Consider the following 26713-nt stretch of genomic DNA (forward strand, 5'->3'; position numbering starts at 1 on the left):
CAAGAGGCTGCGGGTTCGAATTCCGCCAGAGGATAGATGTTTGTGATTCTCGTACTAACTCTTTGTGGAAAGGGCATGCGTCGCGGTCGTTGCCTTTTGTGGTGCAACTAGATTTTTGGAAAGATGTAGAAAGGGTAGGGTAGGATAAGGAAAGTACGGAAGGTGTCATAAACATACGAAAAAGCTCCGGGAACGTATCCGTTATTTGTCTCATGCATGATTGCATGAGACAAATGTGATTTTTCAGAGTGAAACATGAGCTGATAAAATAAATTAACATCTAAACTCGAATCAGAATGCCTGACAACTTCAATATGAAATATTTAACAAAGATAATTTGACATGGTTGTTACATTATATTTTTAAGAGCTTATTTTTTAATTACTTGTATTACAAATGTGGAAAGGATATTTGAACAACATGAAAAAATTAGACATTGACATGAAATAGGTATTTGATAATATTTAAAAATTCATGTGTGTTATTGGAAAGTGAACGAAAGCTTGATACCGATTATTAATATTCTTTGTTTCCTAAATGTATTATAGCACATTTTTAAACGGAGGAGTTATCCAAATCTCTATATCTATATTGAGTTAAAGTTCTACATAGTATTGTTTGTAGAACTTTGTAAAAATGCTATGAGAAATACCAAATAACCATTAGGTATGGAAGGCTAAAAGCGAATGTAACGTCAGAATGACGTCACATATATATCTACAATTAGAAAATGGAGCAGATGTTGATCACTTGAATGTGCATAACACCAAAGAAAAGAATACAACTATTTATTAAACAGTTATAAAATTATTATAAATTATTTTAAAATATTTTACGAACTTGAAAATAATTCGCTAAATTTACTAATTTCCTTAGACACCTTGTATGATACATAATATCTTAAATATTAATTTTATTTTAAGTATGATCAATGTATTGAGATCTAGTGGGACCACCATACCCTTGGAGGGTAATGGATGGCAATGCTGTAGCTAATGAAGTTCTAACTGAGGCTCGGCTATTGCTGTTACCCTCCTGCCATGATCAGAGCTTTAATTTAATAATAGCTCATAACACCTTATCCCTACACTGTCCTCCACAGATAACGGGGAAGATGAAAAGCATTCTTGCTTCGCCCCTTTAAGCCAGTCCTTATAAGGATAAGGAATCAATGTATTGATTGGGAAAATCAATCGACCGTGAGATGCGGTGATTGATTTTATACCCTTGGAGGTAATGGATGGCAATGCTGTACCAATGAAGTTTAACTGAGGTTCGGCTGTTGCTGTTACCCCCTTGGGCGATGAGTTTCGAGAGTTTTTGAGTTCGCTCTCTTGAGGTTTTTGCTTTAAGGGGGCACTTTGAGTCTCCGGGGAAAGTGTTCTCCGGCACGGCCCGCTGAGGGGCTTTGCCGGTGAATTATTTTCTTCGGAATTTGAGCGGTTCTGCTCGTTGGTTGGGGAGCCCGTCACTGAGTGGAACCAACGCTGAGATATGGACGGTCTTTCGCCCACTATGGAGTGGCCTAGAGATCGTCCGATTTTTTGAGATTATCACCTTTACTTACATAGTCGGTGATTGATTCATTCAATACAATACCCTTGGAGAGTAACGGATGGCAATGCTGTAGCCAATGAAGTTCTAACAGAGGCTCGACTATTGCTGTTACCCTCCTGCCATGATCAGAGCTTTAATAGCTCAATAAGTCCTCTTATAGTCCTTATAAGAGCTTTAATAGCTTAAAGGGGAGAAGCATTCTTGCTTCGCCCCTTTAAGCCAGTCCTTATAAGGACTATAAGGATGATCAATGTATTCGGTGACATAGCTGCTACCCTCCTGCTATGATTGCAGTTACCCTCCTGCCGTGATCAGAGCTTTAAAGTGCTCAATAACACTTTATCCCTACACTGTCCTCTACAGATAACGGGGAAGATGAAAAGCATTCTAGCTTCGCCCCTTTAAGCCAGTCCTTATAAGGACTGAGTTTCAAATTTCGTTTTATTATATATATATATATATATATATATATATATATATATTATTTTTATTTTATATCTCTTTATATTTTATTTTATTTATATTTATATAGTCAAGGATAAAGTACCGTGAGACGCGGTGATTAATACCCTTGGAAGGTAACGGATGGCAGTGCTGTTCCAATGAAGTTTAACTGAGGTTCGGCTGTTGCTGTTATCCCCTGGGGCGCTGAGATCCGAGAGATCAATGTATTCACACAGCTGCAGTCTTTCTGGATATTGCCAAGGCCTTTGACAAGGTAAATTTGGTCTAGCTACGCACTGATAAAGCCTCAAAAAAGGCTGAAACCGGTGGGGGGCTATTATGAGTTCGCTCTCTTAAGGTTTTTGCCTTAAGGGAGCAATTTGAGTCTCCGGGGAAGTGTTCTCCGGCACGGCCCGGTGAGGGGCTTTGTCGGTGAATGCTTTTCTTCGGAATATGAGCGGTTCTACTCGGTGGTGGTGGTGGGTGGAAGGCCATCACTGAGTGGAGCCAACGCTGAGATGGACGGTCTTTCGCCCACAATTGAGTAGCCTAGGGATCGTCCGAATTTTTAGAGACGGCTTTACTTATTCATAAGGTGTGGCATCAAGGATTACTCTGCAAACTCATGCAGGCCAACATTCCAACAAACCTTACCCGTCTAATAAAATCATACCTCAGGAACGATCCCTGTGGTACTCCTGCCCTGATTTGGCACCATCTAAACTAGGCTCCAAATCAGGGCAGGAGTACCACAGGGATCCCTGTTGGCTCCTTTACTTTTCATAATCTACGTGGCTGACATTCCACAGAACCTGAGGACTACATCACAGCAAGGCACACCTCATCCCAACCCACTAATCAGACATGCTTCCAGTTATAGTGAACATGACTATTACAAACATAAAAGATCCAAGGCAATCCTGCTCTCAGAGCAGAACAGAGCTAACGTCATAGTTCACAAAGTGCGAGCATAAGGCTCACAACCCAGCCCTCCCCATCAAGCTTCTCGACACAGACAAAGAGGAAAACAAAAAACATTTTATGCTTCACCCAGCAAGCCAGTAACGTTGTTGTTGTTGATCAATGTATTCCCTGAACGATTTGGAATAGAGAGGATCCCAAAGGATGGCAATGCTGTAGCCAATGAAGTTCCAACTGTTACTGTTACCCTCTGGGACGCAGAGATTCGAGAGTTTGAGTTCGCTCTCTTAAGATTTTTGCCTTAAGGGAGCAATTTGAGTCTCCGGGGAAAGTGTTTTCCCGCACGGCCCGGTGAGAGGCTTTTTTGGTGGATGCTTTTCTTCGGAATATGAGCGGTTCTGCTCGGTGGTGGAGGAGCCCGTCACTGAGTGGAACGAACGCTGAGTTGGACGGTTTTTCCACCACTATTGAGTGGTCTTGGGATTGTCCGAATTTTTAGAGTTGGCTTTACTTAAACATCGCCAATTAAGTTTTAACTGAGGCTCGGCATTGCCGTTATCCTAGGACGTTGAGTTTTACTCCCTTAGGTTTCTTCCGAAATTTTGCTCCCGATGAGGGGCTGTATCGGTGGATGTTTTTCCTGGAATATGAGCAGTTCTGCTCGGTGGTGGGAGGAGCCCTTCACTGAGTGGAGGCAACGCTGAATTGGACGGTCTTTCGGCCAATATGGAGTGGTCTAGGGATTGTCCAAATTTTTAGAGTTTTAATGAAGTTTTAACCGAGGCTCGGCTATTGCCATGACTAGAGCTTTTAGCTCAATCACACCCCCATCCGATAAAGAGTCAAGGACTCATACCAGCTCACAAAAAAAAAAAAAAAAAAAAATCCATGTATTCCCCGTGTTGTTGCTGGGTGAGAATAGCCCCACTGTAACCCATTAATGTCGTAAGAGGTGACATGAATGGGACGCAGAGTTTCGCTCTCTTAGTTTCTTCCGGAATTTTGCTCCCGGTAAGGGCTTAGATTTCGGGGAGTTTGCCCTGAGAGAGCATTTTGAGTTTCTGATGAGGAGGTTCTTAGGCGTGGCCCGTGAGGGGCCTCGTTAGTGGATGCTTTTCCCTGGAATATGAGCGGTTCTGCTCAGTGCTGGTGGTGGTAGGGGGGCATCACTGAGTAGAACCAACACTGAGTTGGGCGATCTTTCGGCAACTAGTAGGGAGTGGTCCGGGGATTGTCTAATTTTTAGAAAGGGCTTTACTTACATACCCGCTCCACTGTAGTCCATGCATGTCGTACGAGGCGACTAAAATGGGTACCCAGGAAGGGTAATGGATGGGAATGCTGTAGCCAATGAAGTTTTAACTGAGGTTCAGCTATTGCTGTTACCGTCCTGCCAAGATCAGAGCTTATAGCTCAATAATACCCTATCCATACACTTTCTTCTACAGAAAATATGAAAAGCATTTCAATGTATTTTAAAATGTAAGGTATGTAAACGCAATACGAACGCATCAAACAATAGCTTTAAAGTCTACTATTTTATTGTACGTAAACAAATGATATTAAAAAAGAGTTAAATGACGCCATTTAAATAAGGAATGATGAATAATTATCAACAATAAGGATAACCATGACGTATGCGCTAGGATCTTATTGAAGATTCCTTTTTACTATGTTTTTATCATACCAATATGTAGTTCTTATTTCTTTTCCTCGAGTAGTAGGTATATAACGAACTCGCATACTGGCAAGTATCTCTGTTTCTATCTCTGCTCGAAACAATGCAAATTTTAAGTCTGTTTCAAAGGTTTCATAAAGAAAGACAATTGCCTTAAGAAATATGAATAAAAGTGCTTTGAGTATTTCTTATATTTGAGATTTCTTGCTGATAAATAATAATGTCATATGTTAGGAATAATTACTGATGAACACCCATTACTTTTTTCTTTAAATCCCTTACAAGTTATATAAGTATTAATTTTCGCATATGTGATCTCGGAGGGAAGATTCAATCCAATACCCTTGGAGGGTAATGGATAGCAATGCTGTAGCTAATGAAGCTCTAACTGAGGCTCGGCTATTGCTGTTACCCTCCTGCCATGATCAGAGCTTTAATTGCTCAATAACACCTTATCCCTACACTGTCCTCTACAGATAACGGGGAATATGAAAAGCATTATTGCTTCGCCCCTTTAAGCCAGTCCTTATAAGGACTTTCGCATATGCGCTTATCTGTTTCTAGTTTAATAAAAAAATTTCTACTTTCCTTTAATTTATTATTATTATTTATTTATTATTTTTTTTATTTCATTTCACGGTCATTTACATTAGATTGTGCTTATTTCAAGTACTGTCTAATATAAACGCCGGTTGTTGTTTACAATCATTTGTTAACCCTAAGATGAAATTACAAAGATTGTACCGCATTTCTTCTCCACCCTACTTGCGTAGAAAAGGGAATGTTTTTTCTTTTTCTTTTTTTATCTTGAATGCGCCTTTTCAACATGTCCAGCAAATAGAGACGCACTCACGTAGATACAGAATTGGGGCGCTTAACGAAACCTTTAACAAACATACTCACACACACACACCTCCCTTTTCTCATCTTTATGTATGGCACAGACCTAGGGAGGGGGAGGTTGTTGCGATCTCCAGACAGGCAGGTCACAGACGTAGTTGTTTGATAAACTTCCGAACACTGAATCAAACGTTAACGGCACGCAAAGAAAAATCCTAATTTATGTCGAGTTCGCAAATGTTGCCCAAGTTATATATGGGATAAAATTTAATTTATCTTCTCGTTTACTTTCGTCTTTGACAGCTTCATTTGGGTTGGTCGCTCGCTTTTTAACTTAAGTATGTTTGTGACCAAACATCCTTCCCCCCCCCCTTTTTTTTCTCTCGTTTTTTTTTAAAGCTGTGTTAAGAAGATAAGAAAAACACCTGCTAGAAATCTGTATTCTGTTAAGTCTAACGGCAATAATGAAAATCTGATCAGTTAGGCTTAACTATTAAAGATATATTAAGATATATTTATAAATGATTTAAAAAATTATTTCGGAGTCTTAATTTTCTTCTTTTGATAAATATAAGTCAAAGAAAGTTCAGTAAGCAATAATAACTTACCCGTGTGGAGAAATAGATGGTTCTTTAGATTTGTTTGCTTGCTAAATCCTCTGTTACAAATATGGCACTTGAAGGGCCAAGAACCGTTGTGAACGTACATGTGACTTTTCAGGTCCCCTGGCGTTGGAAATGATTTGGAACACAGAGTACACTTATGAGGCTTTTCCTGTAAGAGAGAAATAACGATTAATTAATCATGTGCTATATCTCATTTTCAATCGTAATGAAATATGACTTTAATTAATTCTGAACACATTTTACTTAATGCTTTGAGTTTTTATTCGTAACATTATTACAACATAAGCTATCTATAATAAAACATATGCCGCTGGCATTTCTATTACAAGAGAATTCTTATTAAACATTGTCCAAAGATTAACGAAAGGGTCTCCAAAAATCAAGACAGGGATAATTCATATCAAAAAAGGGAAAATCATCTAAAGACTTGTACAGGATCCACGCCGGAAAAGGATGAGAATAAGATGGATGAGAGCGGAGATCTTCTTCGCTTCATATAAATAAATAAACATGTTATACCGAATCTTTCATGTCTTCAAGATAACATTCTTATAGATGAACGTCTTAAAATTCAAACACAGAGAATTATAGAGTAGCTTTGTCATTTCACAGACAAACTGCATTGAGGTCATTGCATATATTAACTAGAGGCTGTTTCATATGTAATGAATTTTAATAAATCTTGTTAATAAAATTAATGAACAATTATTAGCTTCTGTTTATCATATTCTTTGATTTAATTAAGCAACCAAATAGGTAACGGCTTTCTGAAAGTTTTTGGAAACATGCCATTGTTATCTATAAATGAGCTACCAAATGATGTTTGCTAATTTATAGATAACATGGATGTTATGGATTAATAGATACATGGATGTTTCACTTTGAACGAACATCTATAATTCCTGGAGTGGACACGGCTTATCTTTAAAAAATGGTCTAGAAAAGTCGATTTCTATATTTCATCAGCATAAAAACGTTGCTTTTCATCCAGAGTAAATTTCAATAATAAATTTGCTTCTAAGAAACCAAAAGTTTGAACATCATATAACTTCAAAGAGATTAAAGAGTTCAGGTATGCTTACCGAAACCATCTTGGGGTTTAGTTAATAAATTAATGATACCATTGAATAGGGATAATGTTACAATACACTGTGAGTGCGGTTTCTACCTCTAAATGACAATTATTATGTGTTCAAATTAAACAAAAGTTAGAGACAGAAGAAGAAGAAGAAAAAAGGCGAATTCTGGAGCAAAGAATCGAGAGATAAATAGACAAAGAGCGAGCGAGCGAGCGAGAGAGAGAGAGAGAAAGACTTTTTGTTCTCAAAATATTTTCGCCAAATAGTCGACGATACAGGGATGTTCATTGATCTTACAAGTTTTAATACTGTGATTGCCATATCACACGTTGTGAAGATTATTGTAAAGACCTCATATTACTGAGAGACAGACCGGACTTCGAGTTCTGATTCTAACATAACTAAAGATTTTTGGATGAATTGGAGAGGCGTGTGAGAAACCGTACTTGGAGTCCATGTCTACTGACTTTAAAATATATCCTGCGTGAGTCACGAAATATTTGTACAAAAAATATGCTACAAAGGTATGTCACGTAGGTGGTTTAGAGGACAGGGTGGTCCCACGCTATATTTTAGGCGGATCCATGCTTTTTAGGCCTTTTCATCCCCATTTCATTTGAAAAAGTGGAATTTTTAAAAATTTAAGTGCAGACGTCTTTTATACGCGTAACTCAAGATGTGCGCAGTGGATTTTAAATTTTTAAGAAAATTTTTCCAGCGTTGTACTGGAAGCAAAACAATTACGCTTTAGTTTTTTTTTTTTTTTTTTTTTTTTTATGAATTTCAACTAACGAGAAATGAAATTTCATGCCTTCACCTCAACTTTAGAAAAGTCGTGATACAAGCGCATATTCAACCACCAAACCCCACTTACTCAACCATCGCCTCATCTTGGCCTTAATCCGTTTAAAAGACTCTCGCATGTAGTTGTTAGAGATGAAGTAAGCTATTTGCAATAACCCAAAAGGAGTTTAGAGGTCATTCTCATGGCCACGGAGGGTTAAGCACTTCTTTTATGCATTCTATGCTGTTGTGATCGGATCGTTCACCCAACTACTCATCGTTTTCAAATTCGAAGCGATGATAAATTTTCTAACACTTCGTTTTAGATCATGGCGAAGAATGCTTTCAATTGACTCGAGCAGCAGCTGACAACAAAGCACTTGTACAGTTCCATTGGATTTCATTAAATGGATGCTACAACCACGTCTACTCGATCTTAGGAAGTCCAGACGGTCTGGGGTGATCACGTGATAGGGGCAAAGCGATATCTGCTGCTTACTCTTGTGGTCATAAATATTCGCCACGATCAATCCTGCTCTTCACGCGCTAATTATTTTCGATACGTTTCACTTCGCTAATTACAATAATTACCAAGGCGATGTTCGAACTAACGTCATTAACTTTGACGTCACTTGACCTATTGATTAAAAAATCACACTACCTTCGTGGATTTGATTTGTGTTTGTCACATGGATTTTTGATAACTTAGCAGTAATGCTTAAACTCGAGAAAGATTTATTTTTTGAATATTGGCTGTCAATAAGCTCATTTCATTTGTATTAAATATATCAACTTGAGCCCCCCCCCCCCTTCCCGCACAAGAATAGTTGTTCTTATCCCAAACACAGTGAATAACCCTCATGTTTTCCTTGCACATAATTAATCCTAATGTGATCGATTTTCTTCATTTTTATTGTTCTTTTCGAAACGTTTATTTTGTTTGTAAAATAATAAACTGAGACACGACATCAAAAACGTCATTTTTCTCTAAGAGGAATCAGTTATATACCTACACACGCACATACATAATTTAAAATAAAAGGTAGATGTCCTAATTTTACACGGTCAACTGTAAACGAATTGATAACTTATTATTGAATGAAATAAAACAAAAATATTAGAGTATCTGGAATAGAAAGAAAACACGTACTCATTTCGTTATGATGTATATTTTTTTGTTCACCTTCGATAGCTTTGAAAGATAAAAGGATTTATTTGTGCAGAACATGAACTAGTAATGGCATTTAACACATCGATATGTAGGCTACTTCGAAAGAGATAAAAGCAGAGGTAATATATAAGTCAACTACTGAGATAGGAACATATGAGGAAAGCATGCATTTCTCTTTGACAACTATCGCTTTGTTTCAACTGCTCCACTTTCCGCATAGCTAACGCATGAAGAGTGTCAAAATGGTGGGTAGAGTGATCCATAAAGCGCCCGATAATCATAATCCTAAAAGCGGACCATCTCTTAAGCCTATTTTTATTTCAATAACTACAATTATTGGTCACTTTATTCTGCTCTCCATCCATCTTAATTACTATTTTGTCTACAGACGAGAGGTTATCAGACAATACTGCATCTTTCTGTAGCGGAGGGAGGGACTGGATACTTAAGTTGCACGCGAACTTTAGAAATTTCTAAAATTAACTCAGTTAAAAGTTTTCTGTCCTAAACCGAGGGGGGGAGGGGGAAAAGAAAAAGAAATAAAGGTAAATATCACGTACGCAATTGATAAACTGCTTCACATTGACGCTGTCATTCTACTATAGTTTGGTACTGCTGATTTGCATATCAAAGAATGTAGCACAAAAACTATTATATTATATTTTGCTGCTTTTCTATTTATGTGTGTGAGGAGGGATTGTGACAAAAATACCGAAAAGCTGCAGATTATTAAGAAATGAGCATACAAACCAGATTCAATAAAATACGAAATGTTCAGATGGTCCAATGAGAAATAGTTTCAGCGTGTATGTGTGTTATACAATATATTAGCAGATGAATGGCATGAGACTTAACAAGAATCATTACTCGAAACCCGTGTTTTCATTTCTGGGAGGGGGGGGGTTTGCCCGTTTAGCCCCTTGGTATCGATTCTGTTTGTCCATAAGAGAAACTTTTTTTTTTTTTTACCGGTCCTGGAAACTCGGATATTTTTTTAAAATATTTTCGAAACAGAGAAAAATCTACCGTAGACCTCGCACTATTAACACACTAACACTAGATAGGGTTAGTATTGCATCATTAGTTTGGAAATTTATGAGTGAAGCTGTTAAAGCTGCGAAGCCAGTGTATTATATCTGTAAATTGCATGTGTTTGGTTTAAACGGCTTTACAAATGTTCTTAGCGTGCTAGACGGGCGTCAAATTAAGAAGACAGGAGTTTATTTATTTATTCGTATGGAATTTCCTTCCTTTTCTATCCCGTCCCTATTGGGGCGAGTTGAGCCCCCTCATGGGGGGGATAAGTATTTATGACTGTAGATCCGTACGTGTTACCCGTTGTGGGGAACGAAAAACCCGGTGAAAACCCCCTCTACCTCCGTATGAGACCGGCTAACTCACTTTTCATCGAAAGAAACGATGAAAGTTCCTCACGTCAGGGACGGGAATCGAACCCAGGTCTTTCCGACCAAAAGGCTTCGTCTATATCCACCGAGCTACAGAGGCGCAGGAGAAGGAGTAGAAACTTGAGATGGTAATGGTTGTCTGCAGTTATCTCATAACTCTAAGTCTGTAACACGGTAGTTGGTAGAAATGAATTCAACTAACGGACAGGGAATCAAAAGTTAGGGCTAAAATGGTTCTGCCTACTCCTTTTAAATGAAAAATTATTATTATTATTATCATTATTATAAATTAAATTAAATATAGAAAAAAATATTCAACAAAGTTGATTCTATTTTCTATGGTAGAAAGTCAACTGAATAAATTCATATGGAATAAGAAAGAAATTAGTCAGAACACTAAATTAGCTGTATACAAGTCAGTGTTCAAACCAATTTTAACTTACGGATCTGAGAGCTGGATTAGAAATAAAACACTTGACCAAAGACTAGAGACTGCAGATATGAGAGTCATGAGAAAGATTAGGGGCGTGAACAGATGGCATCAATGGCAATATCATATTAAAAACGAGGATATTAGGAAAGAACTTGACATTGTCAGCATCCAGGAATGCATTAGCAGAGCTAATCTCAGGTGGTATGGTCACTTAAACAGAATGGGCGAGGAAAGATTAGCAAAACAAGTGTTCTCTGCCAGGTTGGCAGGAAAACGACCCAGAGGAAGACCAAGATATAGGTGGATTGATACAGTAAAAAGTGCCGTAGAAGACTGAAATATAAGACCTGATATTGTTGGAGTCTTGAGGTAACACATTGATTTGGAGGATAATTGTAAATAGGAAGTTAGTGATGATGTGAATTTTTCATGTAGTATTGTCAATCCTGTACACCCATTGAGGGTACATGTCAAGAATTTTATTATTATTATTATTATTATTATTATTATTATTATTATTATTATTTGAGGCGTCCAGGAAATGAACTTCTCTGTGAGAGAAGTGAAAAAACAATCTGTTAGAGTTTTTTAAATGTGTTGAGAAGAAAACTGCTTTAAGTTTTCTTCTCAAGACATTTAAAAGCTCTTAAAAATTCTCAAAAAGTTCTCAAAATTCTGTAGAAAAAATTTTTGGAAGTTCTATTGTTCCATTAAGAACACTTCTTGCATCGTACAGAGAGAAAGTGTTTGAAATTTAAAATAGTCCTACCATATAAAAACTTATAGATCAAAAGTTGTAAACTGATTTATTTCTTTTGATAAATGCAAATCATTCATGGTTCATCGCGATATGGTTTATGAATTCCTATATTTAGCATCTGATACTGTAACAAGGACAGTTGCCATAGTTACCTTGTTTGCTCTTAATCCATCTTTCTGTTATAGAAAATTGCCATGAAATATTGTGAAAATAAACAATGGCGTAGAACAGCGAACAGAAAAGAAAACCTCACGCTAACTATAACATGACCAGTTTGTGTACAACATAATCAAATCAGCCTTGGGTTTATTTGCTCAGTCAAACAACAACAATCAATGGAAAAATTTGCATCGAGTTTGATATGCGGCAAGAATTTAAAATAAAAGTATCGAGTCGGAACAACAAACGAACAACCTAATCTTAATACACGTGCATATATCACTAAAGAAAACACCCATAGACATCTAAAGGCCATGCTGCTGAAATGTGCCGTATTTGTAGTTCGAAAGAAGAGGGGGATACGCCTAATATCGCTTGATGCAGTCAGCCCTACTAGCAGATGTACTGTGTAAAAACTCCATTCTCGCTTATGGTCATAAATCTTGACACTCCCATATCCTTTCTAAACTCCTTACAGTAAGTTTTCCTTGGGGTTTGCCATTACACGAAAACAACTTGATATTCTCATCACGAAACAATTCCAAACACGTTACTTCTTAGCATCCAAACAGAGCGCTACAAGAAGCGACTGGGGAATCTGACGCGCCTCTTCACGTCATTGAGTCACGAGATATTCGTGTATTAATTGTTGGAATTACGCATAAGTTTGTTTCAACTACAACGGAAATGAATTATTGTGTAAATGAGAAATTAGTAGTTGAGGAAGGGGTGCTTTTTTCTACCCTTTTTGGAGTAAGTATTAAGTTTAAAGAACCGTGATGGGAATAATTAAGGTGAATTAACGACCAGTTCGTGTTTTTGGAGTTGCCATGAATACTTGGAGAAAGTTGGCTGAGACTAGAATACAAGATGGGATTGATGAGAAAAGAAATCTCTCTGAAAGACAGTAAATCTGTTAAGGGGAGGATTTTGTTTTCTTTCAGTAGCTTTTTTTAATGATAATACCACCCACGAAAGATTAATAGTCAATAGCATTTTTGTAAAGTGGGTGGATCTGGGAAAGATAATTCCGGAATCTCTCTTTTGAAACCAAATCTCCATTCATCCAATTTTCATCCGTCTTTAGACATGTTGAATCTGCTAATTAAATGTTTCAGGCAATTTAATGCAGTCGACCTGCCATTCCTCTGCTGCATCCCTCTACTGGTAATTATTTTTATGTCTGTAGATATGTGTGTTCAGCGGCCGGTTTGCCTGCTTTGAAGGATGACAAACCCGAGTTTTCGGAAGAAAAAAATCTCCTCATTTATGAAATCGGTTAACTCAGCTTTAATTGAAAATCTCTGATTCAGGTTTGTGGCGTCATTCGTCCAGATTTGAACCCAGATTTTTCCAACCAAAGGGTTTGTCGAAACCGATTGAGCTACGTATGCTCCTGAGAACAAATATAGTCTTTTTCAAAATTTTTTTCGGGTATTCCATAAACAATGTATAATTTCGCATCGGGCGATGAACATCATCTACTTTCATTTACCAACTTAGTGGAATTTTACAACGAGTGATAACAATATTGGACGCACTGGATAACTTATATGTGCTAATTTTGGATTTTGGCAAATGGTCTGACAGAGTACTGCATGATAAGTTGATAGTTTTAATTATACTTAATTTAAATTCACGAGGAGGGAATGGAAAAACAGATTGGTGGCATGATTAGGAGATTAATCAAGTGACAAACGTAAACGATGATTTTTTTTTGTCGCTGAAAAGTAGAATGACACGTAGTCAGGTGTCACAACATTCTGTACGTAATCAGTGCTGTTTAGCTTATTTATATTTGATGTAGTCCACGGTTTAAAGGAAAATATACAATCGTTTGTTGATGGCAAACAGTTGGATAAAGGCCTAAAAGACCAATTCTGATGTGATATCTCTTGAAGAATATGTAAATATAATGGCCATGTACAGTGTAATCGAAAGATGATAGTAGAACGTATGTATAATGCAAGATTTACGTTAAACTGTGAAAACTGAACACACTGTACTGTACTTTTTGGATTGCACTGCAAGAAACGGAAGAAGTAAAAAATTTAGAGAGGTCAAACAATAAATATGTTGAACTGAATTGTGCTGTTGTATAAGGACGGCTCACTGATACCATTTTTGGGGCATCGTGCAGAGAGTGGGTCGCTTGGAATTTGAGGAGATGAAGAAACATAGGTACTGTGGCGAATACCATGATACAGTAGTTTTAGAACTATTCAATGTGGTACCGAAGGTAGATTGAGGAACATGAATAACAAACAGGAGGAAAAGCAAGACATAATTTAGTCGACATGATTGGTACGAGACAATTACAGGACAGGAGAAGTTCTGTTGGTTGAAATTACGGCCTAAACCACTATTCCTATATGGCCAGAAGGTTATGCTTATTAACATATTTCATGGAGGGGAAAAACAGATAGAAGAGATATTTCACAGAATAACAGGCACTGGAAGAACAAGGATCATCCCAGAGACGTTTTAAAAGGATAATGTGAAAAAACGAAGTAAGAAGTAGATTTTTTTTCATGGGGGAGTGGTAATGGGAGAGTGGAAGAATGAGTTGCCAGGAGGGATAGTGAATACTTCGACGTTCGGTGGGTTTAAAGTGAGCATGACAGGAATTGTGATGATCAGAAAGGACCTCCCGTGGTGAGTCTTTTGTTACTTCATGATTTCTCCATGGAGGCTTAAACTAACTAAAATAATAAACAGTAAAGCCATGCAATCGAATTCCTTCTACGTTGACTATATTGTTTTTTTTCAAATTATCGAATGTAGTATCTGTTCTCAACAGCTAGCTATGAATGGTAAATGTAAACTCCGTGAAAACGGTAAGCGCCCCTCTAGTTGAAGACCCGAAGACAGCTAATTAATTAATGCCACATTAATATAACGCTTAATCAGTATCACTCCGATACATTCATAAACTTTTTATCTGATTTTCAGTATTTTGACCTCCAAAAGATTTAAGAAAAATCACACTATAATTTTTTGAATTATAGTGTGATTGATGATGGTTTATCTCATGATCTGTTCATTTAACCATGAAATTCGCGTGCTGCGTGTGTGTGCAAACTTTGTTTTTAGACGATCAGTAGCTACTGGAAGAACCAATTTACATAACAGCTAACATTAAGGTGCGCAAAGTTGAACTTTTTTTAAGGCGTCTCTTTTAAATTAACACCGTGCAACACATCGGAAGAATCGCTTATATATTTAAGGAGAGAAATCGTTTGAGGAAGCACTTATTATGGCCATTTTATCACGATAACATCTAACGACACCCCTTCCTCTCACTCACCACATACGGGGCCCCCCCGTTCAAGTGTCGTAATATTTTGAATGGCCCTAATTCCCTGCCATTGTACACGTCCAAGACTTATCACAGTCATTCCAGTGAAAGTAGAGAAGAAATGGTTAGTTTAACGCCTCAGAGAGAGACCATTACTTCTCAACTAAATAACAGTTTGTTTAAGAGTTTTCGTCCCCCTTGTCGACCCCTTGGGAACCTTCCTCCCGCGCATCGTCTTCCTTGACTTTTTGACGGGCCCAGAACGATTATCCACGCGGTATTTTCCAGACAGGTTCAACTCGTCTCTCTCCCTCTCTTTCTACACATCGTACAATAACTGCACGCGCGGGCGGACCTCCCGGCTGTCAATAAATTGTAACAAGGTAGTATTTACCCCGAAATTACTGAGCGCAAATCTGTAGCTGTTGCTCGTTTGACAACCGCTAGCGTCAAGATGGTGCCCTGTGAAATAAAAACAAATAAAAAAAAAAGCAAGGTTGCTCAGCTACAGAGTTGAGCCATGTTAATGACATGCTACATCAAGGCTCCAGGTTCTAATTGATCCGCTTTTTGTGTAAACCAGTGAGTCGAAACACGTGACCGGTTGCCGGTACTTGGATTGTAAGGAGTGGGTACAATATAACGTATTATAGGTGCAGGGCTTTGAATGTCATTGACCCCAGATGGACTGCAAGGCAAGGTAGGTAACATTATGGACTTGACATTATGGGCAAGAGGATAAAGGATGCACTGGGAGGGTTAAAAAAATTTAACATCTGTTACTCCATCCGGAAATATATTCATATATGTCAACTAATGTTTTTCTTTAGAATCAGATACCAAATCTAAGGGATGTATTATCCAATGGGAAACTGTTTGCACTGCTTTATCGTTTTAATGAATGTTTAAATTTTAGCGCTTCCTGAAACGGAGCAGCATTTGAGATTTGATCTGTTGAATCTGATTGTCAACAGCACTTGGATCTTTGACTTAACAATGATTTATTATGTAAAGTCATATTAGAATATCGTAATTTTTTATTGTTATATGTATTGTGAAAATGAAATTATAAAAATGAAAAAAAAGTACTCGACATGAAAGGGTAGACCAGTGATTCCTTTTTCTAGTTTTCCTAGTATATTTATATATTTTTTTTGCATTAAACTTCAAGAAATGAGCGGTCCACTTGGATCCGTATGTACACCATCATTTATTACTCGATGACATATTGGAGGTCTGCCAATATCAACAACAAATTCTTTAAGGGCGTTGTACAGACGTCTGCTGCCACGAGCCAAAACTCATTAAACAATCGTTCAAAATGATACAAGACGATATTAGCTCGTTACCATTTTTTCTGTGATCAAGAATGGATGATTTTGATTCAGTTTGAAGATTGAATACTATGGATCCATTTCCAAAAAAAGTGGAGTATACTCATAGCCTTAGAACAAGTGTAAAATGACCGAAGTTATTCTTAAACAGTGATGTCATTCACTACCTCAGCATTTGTCTGCTTCTTAGAGGACTGGTACGGTATCGTAGGGAAAACCTTATTGTGGAGGAAACCAACTAACTCACCTTCAGTTGAAAATTCCTTATAAATATTATTCTTATAAAGATATAAAGAAAGAGCTTTAAAAAGTCTTAAGAAAAGTTATGAGTCATTAAAATCGGAATATCAAAATACACGACTTTCAGTTGAAAGATTCTTCGTTTCCTAGACGGGAATCAAACCCAGGTTTTTGTAACCAAAGGGCTTCGCCGATTGAACTAGAGGCCTTATTTTTAGGACACGCAACTAAAAAAAAAAGTTGAGTTGCATAAATAAATAAGCATCTCTGTTAGATTCGATGTAACCGGCCGTTTGTCTCTCTCTGTAGGAAGTTGAATGCAGTTTGTGTCAGAGATTGAAGAAGAAAGAGGAAGCAATTCAGTTTGATTTTATTTAAATTAAGGGGATATTAAATCCCACATTGTTTCAAAACCGAATAAGAAACTCAAAGATCGGAATCAAAGAATTTCATGCCGAATATAGTAACTATAAAAGTATCGGCGACTACTAGCGTAAGCTAAAGCACGTAGTCCAAGTACGTAGTACAAACTAGGGCAACTCATAGCAAAGGTGGAGAAAGTTCTGATCGCTATTCTTAGTATTTCCCATAATCTAAAACCCATCTCCTAGGAGATGCATGATGTTATACATTAATTTAAATAATGCTTACATCGCCGAAATGAAGCCTATTGGCTCTTTATTTTAAATAATTTACGGGCGCATCTTTTTGACAACTCGTATAGCAGAGTATATAAGTTCTTTTCGCTATACCCTTAGTATTATTTTGGGCTAGCTACTCACTGATGAGATCTTAATAAAGATCGAAACCGGTGGGGGGATGGCTCTGAGAAGCTCTGTTTGGGGATAGGTTTTTTCCTGTCTCTGAGTGGGGCCACTACTGAGATTATGGCTCTGCTTGGTGGTGGGGTGAGCCTGCCACTGGATAGAGCCAATGCTGAGAAGTTCTTCTCAGTGGCGGGGTGAGCCTGTCATTGAGCGGAACAACGCGGGGTTGGGCGATCTTACGGGATCGTCTCATTTTTAGAGCCCGTTTCACTTTTACAAAGATCGAAACCGGTCTGGGCAGTGACCTACCACCATAATGTATAACATGATACATCTCCTAGGACCTAGGAGATGGGTTTTACATTATGGGAAATACTAAGAATAGCGATCAGAACTTTCTCCACCTTTGCTACGAGTTGCCCTAGTTTGTACTACGTACTTGGACTACGTGCTTTAGCTTACGCTAGTAGTCGCCGATACTTTTATAGTTTACTATATTCGGCATGAAACTCTTTGATTCCGTTCTTTGAGTTTCTTATTCGGTTTTGAAACAATGTGGGATTTAATATCCCCTTAATTTAAATAATGTTTACATCGCCGAAATGAAGCCTATTGGCTCTTTGTTTTAAATAACTTCAGTTTGATTTTTGCCTGAGAATATACTTAGATGAAGGAATTAAGACTAAGATATGTCTTTGAGTAAATTTCAGATTTTAGTCATAAAGGAATAGGAACAATAGGATATTCTATATGGATATTTAATAAAATCTGATATTTCGATTTTTTTTTTTCTTACTAAAAACAGTTAAATTATTCATCATTGCCAACCTGGTTGGCCGAGTGGTTAGCGTATCCACTCTCCAGCCAAAAGGTTGCGGGTTCGAATCCTGCCGTGGGCATGGATGTTTGTCAGTGAAAACACTAGTGGTGGCGGTCAGCGGTAGATGGCGTTGGTGCATTTGTGGTCAGTTGGTGGATTGAGTGGTGGAGACAGAGTTGTAGAGAAGGTACCCTTCTCGATGAGTCTTTAGACTCCCTCGAGGTGTCAAATAATAATAATAATAATTATTATTATATATGCGAAGAGTTGTACAAATATCATCAGTGTATTGGAAAACATAATCTTCGGCAGAAACCGCATTGGTTTCTTAAGTGTCCATATATTGAGCTCATCTTAGACTGCCTTGAAATTAAGCCATATGGCGCAGTTGTTTTTATTCGTAGATTTTTCCACCAATCGGTAGCTAATATATATAAGTAATATGGAGTCGAAAACAACTGTCATGAGTTTCTGTACGAATTCTACAGCACGACGCCCAAATAAAGCTGTTGCTGTTGGTTATGTTTTCCTACACATTGATGGATTTGAAACTCATTTGTCTCATGAACAAACTTAGCTTGCACTATTGGCACAGTCAATAGACGCATAATTTATCCTGTTTTTTTCTTTTCTTCTTTTTTCTACATTTTTCTGTTAATTGAAGTCTTTTAAAACTGTATTTGACGAAATGTTTATATATTTGAATTCGCTTTTTTTTTTTTTGAGTAAAAAGAAAGTCATGCTATCAAAGCAGCGCCATCTGGTAGGCATTTACTCTCTCTAAAAGACATTAAGTGGCTATAGTTAGCAGATTCGATACTCTGATGAATATTCTATCAGAGAACTCTTCGTGTCCATTGACACCAGAGAAATGCTTAAAAAAAAAGTCTAAAGAAAAGTTATGAGTCATTAAAATCGGAATGTCAAAATACACGCGACTTTCAGCCGTAAGACAGAACAAAGCGATATTTTTGTATCTCTAGGTAACGAAGCAGAAAAAGATAGGAAGTAAAATTCCCTCGGAGAAAAATCACTTCCCTTGTGCGTAGATTAGACTAAGTGATCAGCACCTGCTTGCTTCGAGGCTTGCTGATGACCTTTCGGAAAGGGTTACTATGTACATCTCGTGGCCTAACCAACGGCTATTTACCTCTCTATTGTGTTAGCTTTATGGGTACGTTTATGACACCTTAATGAAAATAGCTGATCAGTTTATTATGATTTTTTTTTTCCCCTCTGTGTGTTCGTTTGCGTGTGTCGTTTTTCGAGAACAGATCAATCTTAGTACAACGCCAAAGGATATCGACTGTGGTGCCACCTGTCATTTAAGTATGACCGGTCAAGTAGCACACAAAGAATAATTAGAAGATCATTAATTTGGAAGTGTCGTGTGCCTGCACGCGTTAGTCTTGGAGGTTCGAATGACAATAAACAGTAACGCTCCGGGTCATATATCGAAGGGAAAATGGGCCTGGTGTGTACCCTGTCAGCATGACTCTACCGGAACTTCAAGAACAAGAAAGGCCAATATGTGGCATAGATCGCTGACCTTTACCGGTATGTGCACGAATGACTTATCCTACTCACAAATGATTGTAAGGCAACAAACACAAATAAATGAAACAAATAAAAAAATTATAAACTCGCATTTTATACTGTCACTTGCTCTCTTTATTGATGTACTTGAAAGTTATTAGCATATACACAACCTTTGAATCAACAACAACAAAATGTTTCTAGTTTATTACTCAAGTCAAGTTTTGGGCGCACTGTTGTAGCTTATCATCCAAGACAATCTGTTGATTTATAAGTGATAAATTACGTTCGCACAGGTTTTGAGGCTTCGTGCTTTAATGTGTTAAAGCTACTTAATGTGAAATCAGTCTTGTTTTGTGTGGTGATTGTTGCCAACTTTATCGATCTCTATTAGTAAATCGCGAATGCAGATTTACTAATAACATGCAAATTTCAGAGCATGAAACTGTTTTCTGAGGGGATATCTCTAGTGGATAATTGTGAATATCAGTTGGCATTAAACATCTGAAACGGTATATTCTAGTGCAGTGTTTCTCAAACTTCAAATATCCGCGTACCCCTTCTTAAATTTTCATTATTACCAAGTAGCCCTAATTAATTTATTAAAAATTAAATTAATTAATTAAAAATTAAATTAATTAATTAAAATTAATAAATTTATTTAAAATATTAATTAAAATTAAATATCTATTTTATTTGAATTTATATGTTCATGTAAACAAAAAATATAATTTATTTTTAAATTTTGGTTCTCTAGAGATGTCAGACGACACACTCATCAATTTCATTTGATCCAGATGCAATATCAACGTTTTTTTGTTGCTTACAACTACTTGTATTTGCTATATTGCTCTCTTTTGGGGGGTTTCATGAATCCAATCTTTAACCAATGATCCGTACATAAGAATTTGAAAGCTAAAAAAAATACTGTATTTACTAGAATATAGCTCTAACTTTTTTTCCAAAATTAAAGCTAAAAAATGGTGTTGCGAGATACGTCCGGGAATTTTCGGAAACTAAAGTTTTCAGAAAAAAGCTGAAAATGGTGCGACTTACCAAGAAGCTGCTACTCGCAATCACTACTTTTGGCATCAAGAACAGTTTCTTTGTGTGCGTCGTCAAAGTCATCTACCCAAATAGCGTCATCTTCTTTCCCATTATTTCAAGCAAAAATTACCAGTAATTTACAAGACTTGAGATACGTAGAGCAGCGAAGAACTGCATATGATTGGTGCGGTATTAACAAAAGATCGCGCGAACCAAAGACAAATTAGCATTTCAACAGTTGAGTTGAAATGCTAATTCCCTTCAACCGAATTCCATAATATCTGAAACACATTCACTACATATTTCTTAGTTTTAACACGTTAACGACGGGGGGTGGTATCAAGCAAAACCATATGTTCCACCGGCAAAATATGATTTTGTTTGAGCAGTTTCTGTTGGAGGGGGGGGATGTGATTCATTAGTTAGTGCTGTTTTATCCCGGTTGTCTCTAATTACACTGTTTGTTGAAAAATATAATGACTCCTTTAATTATGCATAGCCGAAAATTTCCGCGTACCCCCGGGGGTACGCGTACCACACTTTGAGAAACATTGTTCTAGTGCATCGGTTCCCAACCGGTGGTACGCGTACCCCTGGGGATACGTGCTGAGCCGTTCAGGGGTACACGGAAAATAATCAGTAATGGCGGAAAAACAAGTAAAGTAAACAAAACGAAACGTCAGTTATGGAACAACAAATGTCAGTATTTAAAAACAGCTATTTTAAAAACAAGGGGTCCAATTTATATAAATGGGTTTAAAAAGAGGTACACAAGTGGTAAAAGGTTGGGAATCACTGTTCTAGTGCATCAGATACTTTTCTTTGATCAATATTATTATTTACTTACAATAATAAGGACTTTTAAAAATTAGTCAGTTTAGAAATAGTTAATTTCATTGATTACTCAACCTATTAACTAACATCTGAAGGAAGGGATTTAGGAAACGAAATATAAATAAAAATAAATGCTTCGCGCCGTGAATTGCTTAGTTTTGTAGTGAAATAACAAAGTATGCTTTGTTATCATTATTGAGATTATCATCATAATACAGACTATGACAATCATGGCTCAATAATTTATGATATTTGGAATGAAAATGGGGAAATATGATCTAACAGATTTTAATTATGGCATGATTGTGGGTACAGAAGAGCGGGCGGGCACAAAAGACAATTCTAGTTGTATGTGCACGAACACTCATGTCAAGGTAATAAACAAGGAACCAACTATCAACAATTGTTACGTAGTTTGGAAATATTAGTTGATATGCGATTCCAAAGGAGGGGTAGGAAGAATTATATAATAAAAAAGACGAACTATAGTACCGTATTTACTCGAATATAACTTGCCCTCGCGTATATCTCGCACCCCTGATTTTACTTTATGAAAAAAGAAATTAAAAAGTATCGCATATAGTTCGCACATCAAAAAAAAGTTTAAAACTTTGAGAAATAGATTGTGAATGTTGTTATGGCAGTTTCAGATATTTTGGAATTCGGTTTAAGAGAATCAGCATTTCAACTCAACAATCGTCGGCTTGCCTTTGTCGTTGAGTCACGCGATCTTTTGTTAATACCGCACCAATCATATGCTTAGTGATGGAAGCAACCAATAGAGGAAATGTGGGAGTGAGAGCATTAACTTTTACTCGATCTTGGATTGAGCGAGGGTGAGTTAAGAGACCATCATTAAAACTGCTGTGCAACTGGGTTTTGAGAGCTTGGGGCATGCTTTTGCAAGAAAGAATTAATTAATAACAGAAGCATTGTCGCTAAAAGATTCAAATATATTGCGTGATGAAGGTGGGCGGCCGATCGCATAAATAACATTAATAACGTTGATAATTAAACTTTAAATGTACTCATTTTGTAAATAATGTGAGCAGTTATAAATTATAATGAATACTGATAATTTAATTATAAACTTCAATCTAGTTTTTTCCTGAAAAACGTGAGTTCCCGAAAATCCCCGCATATATCGATTTTTTAACTTTACTTTTGGTGAAAAAAGTGCGAGTTATATTCGAGTAAATACGGTAGTTCAAATAACGTCTTGGTATAACACGAAAAACATTAGGAAAAGAGATTGGATGGTCTCTCTTTTCTTCGGCTTTTTCTGTAACTTACAAGGCTAATAAAAAGACCAAATGTGAAGACAGGACACGGAAAGATTTGACTTAATCCTGAGCAGTGGAAGAACTCCTTACCGGCAGAGGAAATGAAATGTAACGTCTGGAGAATTTAGTCTTGATATTTGATTACGGTATATTCAGTTCTTATATATAGTTCACGGGCCCACACAAAATCCTTATTTAGTCGATCAACCACCTTTAAGGTAGGTTTCAACTTCAATAGTTTTGATCATTCCTAAATCCAGGTTGATACGTCAGAATTTGCACACGGTTATTTACTTTCCAGGGCGACCTCCAAGTACCGAGCATGGTTGGGGCGGTACATTTATAAGGGGGAAGTGCCATAATTACTCAAAAAACGTTTTTTTTTTTGAAATATTCAGTATCTTAATTTTGTAACTGTGATTATATTAAAATTAAATGGACTACTTTACCGAGAAAAGTTTTTATTTCCCGAAATACAAATTTTTCTATTTTAATTATTTAAATTTCGAAGTAAACAATGCAAAAATAAATAAACAGTGAAGATCTAAAGAAATTTTTATTTGGGGCGGTAAAAACCTACAGCTGGGTACCTACATCCAAGCCTTTTCAGAAAGGTGCATCATACTCTTGGATGTTCGTAGGCTGTCCTTTCACTGAATGTTCTGAGGAAGATTAACAGTTGTCCAGAGAGGCAACGTTAGTAAATCCTGCTGCCATCTCCATAAGGCGATCAGCTAAATCACCGTCAATTGAAAAAAATATCTTTTATTTCAAATAAATGTCTTCACTTGAATAAAATAATTTGTTTAGTCTTTTCCAAATAAAGGATAAACGTCATGTTGTTTTGTTCGTCTTCTATGGAGGCTCCCTCTTTATTATGCTGGTCATTGTTCTGACCCAAATCCTGGTGATCAATCCAATTATTCAGCAACATTCTGTTTATTTCTGTGGACTGGTCTTTCTGCAGGATGATTCCGCCATTTTATGGAATCAATGGCAAGGCTAACCGAAATGATTTGAATGTTTAAGAGACATTACAGAATAATCAGCCAATGTTCTTATAAAGTGGACTATTAAGTGCTCATTTTGCTCTTTCCCCCTACCTTCTCTTGTGTTACGAAATTTAAAAAAAAAGTATTGCATAGTTACTTCTGACAAACCATTAGAATGTTTTCGTTACATTGCAAAAAAAAAAAAAAATCTAATTTTGCATGTGATGCCCTAATTTTAAGTTTACTTTCTTAATGTTGTTGTTGTGTCTTACACAGAGAGGAAAGAAAACCAAAAGGCAGGCTATTCTTTAATGATGTGGAATGAAAACAAATGCGCTGTTTGACCATGCGCTTTAAAAAAACTCCCAGAGTTTAATTAACAGGACGGTACTTCGTGGCTGAAGTGTCAAGGTGATCAGACAACAAGATGAAAATACGTGCACCGATGGACGTACGGTAATAATATAATTCCTGCTACGACAGAAAAATTCTCGTAAAAGTGGCTTGAATAATGACCATGGTAATTCTTGAGTCGTCCAGCGATCGTTTCACAGTTAATGATCAAGTCTCAAACATAAACAATAGTGCGCAAAAACACTTAACCAAGAAAGTAATTAATCTTCCTTCATAAACCCCAACAATAAGGAACAAAAACAGAGCAGGATAATCTATAATCAGAGAACAGCTAATGGTCCAAAGGAGAAAATGCAGTAGTTACTGATGACTATAGGAAAGGGGGGTTCCAGTAATAAAATCTAAAATTTCCGTAGGAAAGACGACTTTTTCCTGAATAGAAAAACAGTCGTGTTACGCTATTAAGTAATACTCTCAAGGAAACAGTGTTGTTATTAGAAAAACCAGATAAACAGAGTTCTAGCAGCAATTTAATTGAATTATTTTGTACTAGAGGGCGCATAGTAGAAATTTCTAGTAGGATAGGACTAATATCTTCCCTAAAAAAGAAAAACATGGGATTTAATTTTCTTTGCTTTATTCAGGCAATTGCAAAGACAATGCGACATTTGGCCCTCGATCGGAGACGATGGGTTCCGTTCCTGTGTAGGGTACAAAGTACTTTTAATAAGGACTTTTCAAGTGAAGGCGAGTTTGCAGCCTCTTCCGTATGAGACCAACTAACTAACTAATCCTCTTTCCTATCTGAAACTGAACATAGGCTTTGTAACTGCTAGAAGATCCCACAGCATCGAGAGACCAAATAATCCAAACCAAACTTAAAACTGACATATAGTAACCTAATTTAAAATCATTTTAAATTATATTGTATTTAAACTTTTACGAAATATTATACGTTTCATTCTTTAAAAATCACAAATTTTATTAAACTTCGTAACATAATTTTTATTGCTTTTGATGAAATATAAACTCTCAGTAAACAGCATTGTCTCTGTTTTTAATGCTTTTGCAGTAATACGGAAATAAAAGAGAATTCATCAGAACTTTTATGCGATGAAGTAAACTTAATACTTTGTCAGATTCAAACTCTAGAAGACGCTTTTAAAACAAAACAACGAGAGAGAGAGAGAGAGAGAGTATACAGTTTACTTATTAATCTGTTCTTCCATAGCGGGAACGACACAGATTTCTAATTTTCGAGAACAACCCAATAATGTAATTTATTATGCAAAATAACTCATGGGGGCGAAGAGAATACCCACCACTTCTGCCAGATTGACTAATTAACATGTATATTAGTTTTTATTGTTCTTAGGCGGTAACATGCCTCAGACAGTTGGCTGTTACTTTGTATTATGGCACGCACGGCTTCCATGCCAGCTATATTAATTAGCAGTGATTTATTTATTTATTTTTTAAGTTGAAGCAAACTCGTTTCCTTGTCAGTTTGCAAAGCAAATGCTCTTTGCGAGTGACTTGCATTCAATGTCTATCTTAATATGCTAGCAAAAGGTGCTTGTTGTGTAAAAACTACATCAGTACTGATTACGTCCCAGCAGTTGGTGAGTGGGTAATTCCCTAGAAATTATCTGTTGATTATCTTGAACGGAAATGCGACAAATTTATTCTACATACACAGAAGAAATTCGTAATAATTCTTATTAATATTCTTGATTCTCTAATTTCTGTTCATGACAATCGCAAAATTGGTAGAGTAAGGAAACAAGAAACTTGTGTGGATTCTTTTATTAGCATGCAGGTTAATAAATCAATTGGCACAGCAGAGTGAGTGCTGATTTTCTGACAGGTAATTTGTCGCGAGCGCATATAAACAAGAAATGAACCTAACTCATTAATCAAATGATTATTACTATTTACTTTTATTAACAAATCAATACTTTTAATCACTAAATCGACGGAGGGGGGGATGTTGCTTTTCATTCGACATTTCTCTAACCAATCGCTCCTTTTGATTATAGCAAAAAGAAACCAAAGTAACTTACACCAAAGGTAGACAAACGTTAAACTACTAAAGTAATATCAAATATCGAAACTTAGAATTTGTCCTAATTAAGCAAGTTTTCGTTGTTTTAGCTTAATGTAAAAGGCACACGTCTGATTTATTTTAACAAGTAACATTGTATGTATTTAGAAATTGTAGATTGCTTTTTATATAATCTAAATGCATATCCGAGTAAGCCGTTTTAACGAAGGCATCTTGTCTAACTCATAAAAACAATTTATGTTTTCTATGGTGTGTGTGAACTTCCTGTTTTTCTTGAAAAAAAATT

The 26713-nt window shown here is 36.7% G+C and overlaps 1 protein-coding gene across 1 annotated transcript in view; it reads right to left on the bottom strand.

The window, feature by feature from the left end:
* LOC150094038 (uncharacterized) overlaps positions 1-26713 on the bottom strand; it is a 123646-nt gene that overhangs the window by 33246 nt on the left and 63687 nt on the right. Inside the window, exon 6 of the mRNA XM_090413067.1 lies at positions 6049-6214. Within this exon, the coding sequence (XP_090269193.1) occupies positions 6049-6214 (166 nt within the window). The remainder of the gene's footprint in view (positions 1-6048; positions 6215-26713) is intronic.

The sequence above is a fragment of the Typopeltis vanoorti genome, chromosome 23 (assembly GCF_054136105.1).
Source record: "Typopeltis vanoorti isolate ZY-2024b chromosome 23, IOZ_Tvanoo_1.0, whole genome shotgun sequence".
Lineage (NCBI taxonomy): Eukaryota > Metazoa > Arthropoda > Arachnida > Uropygi > Thelyphonidae > Typopeltis > Typopeltis vanoorti.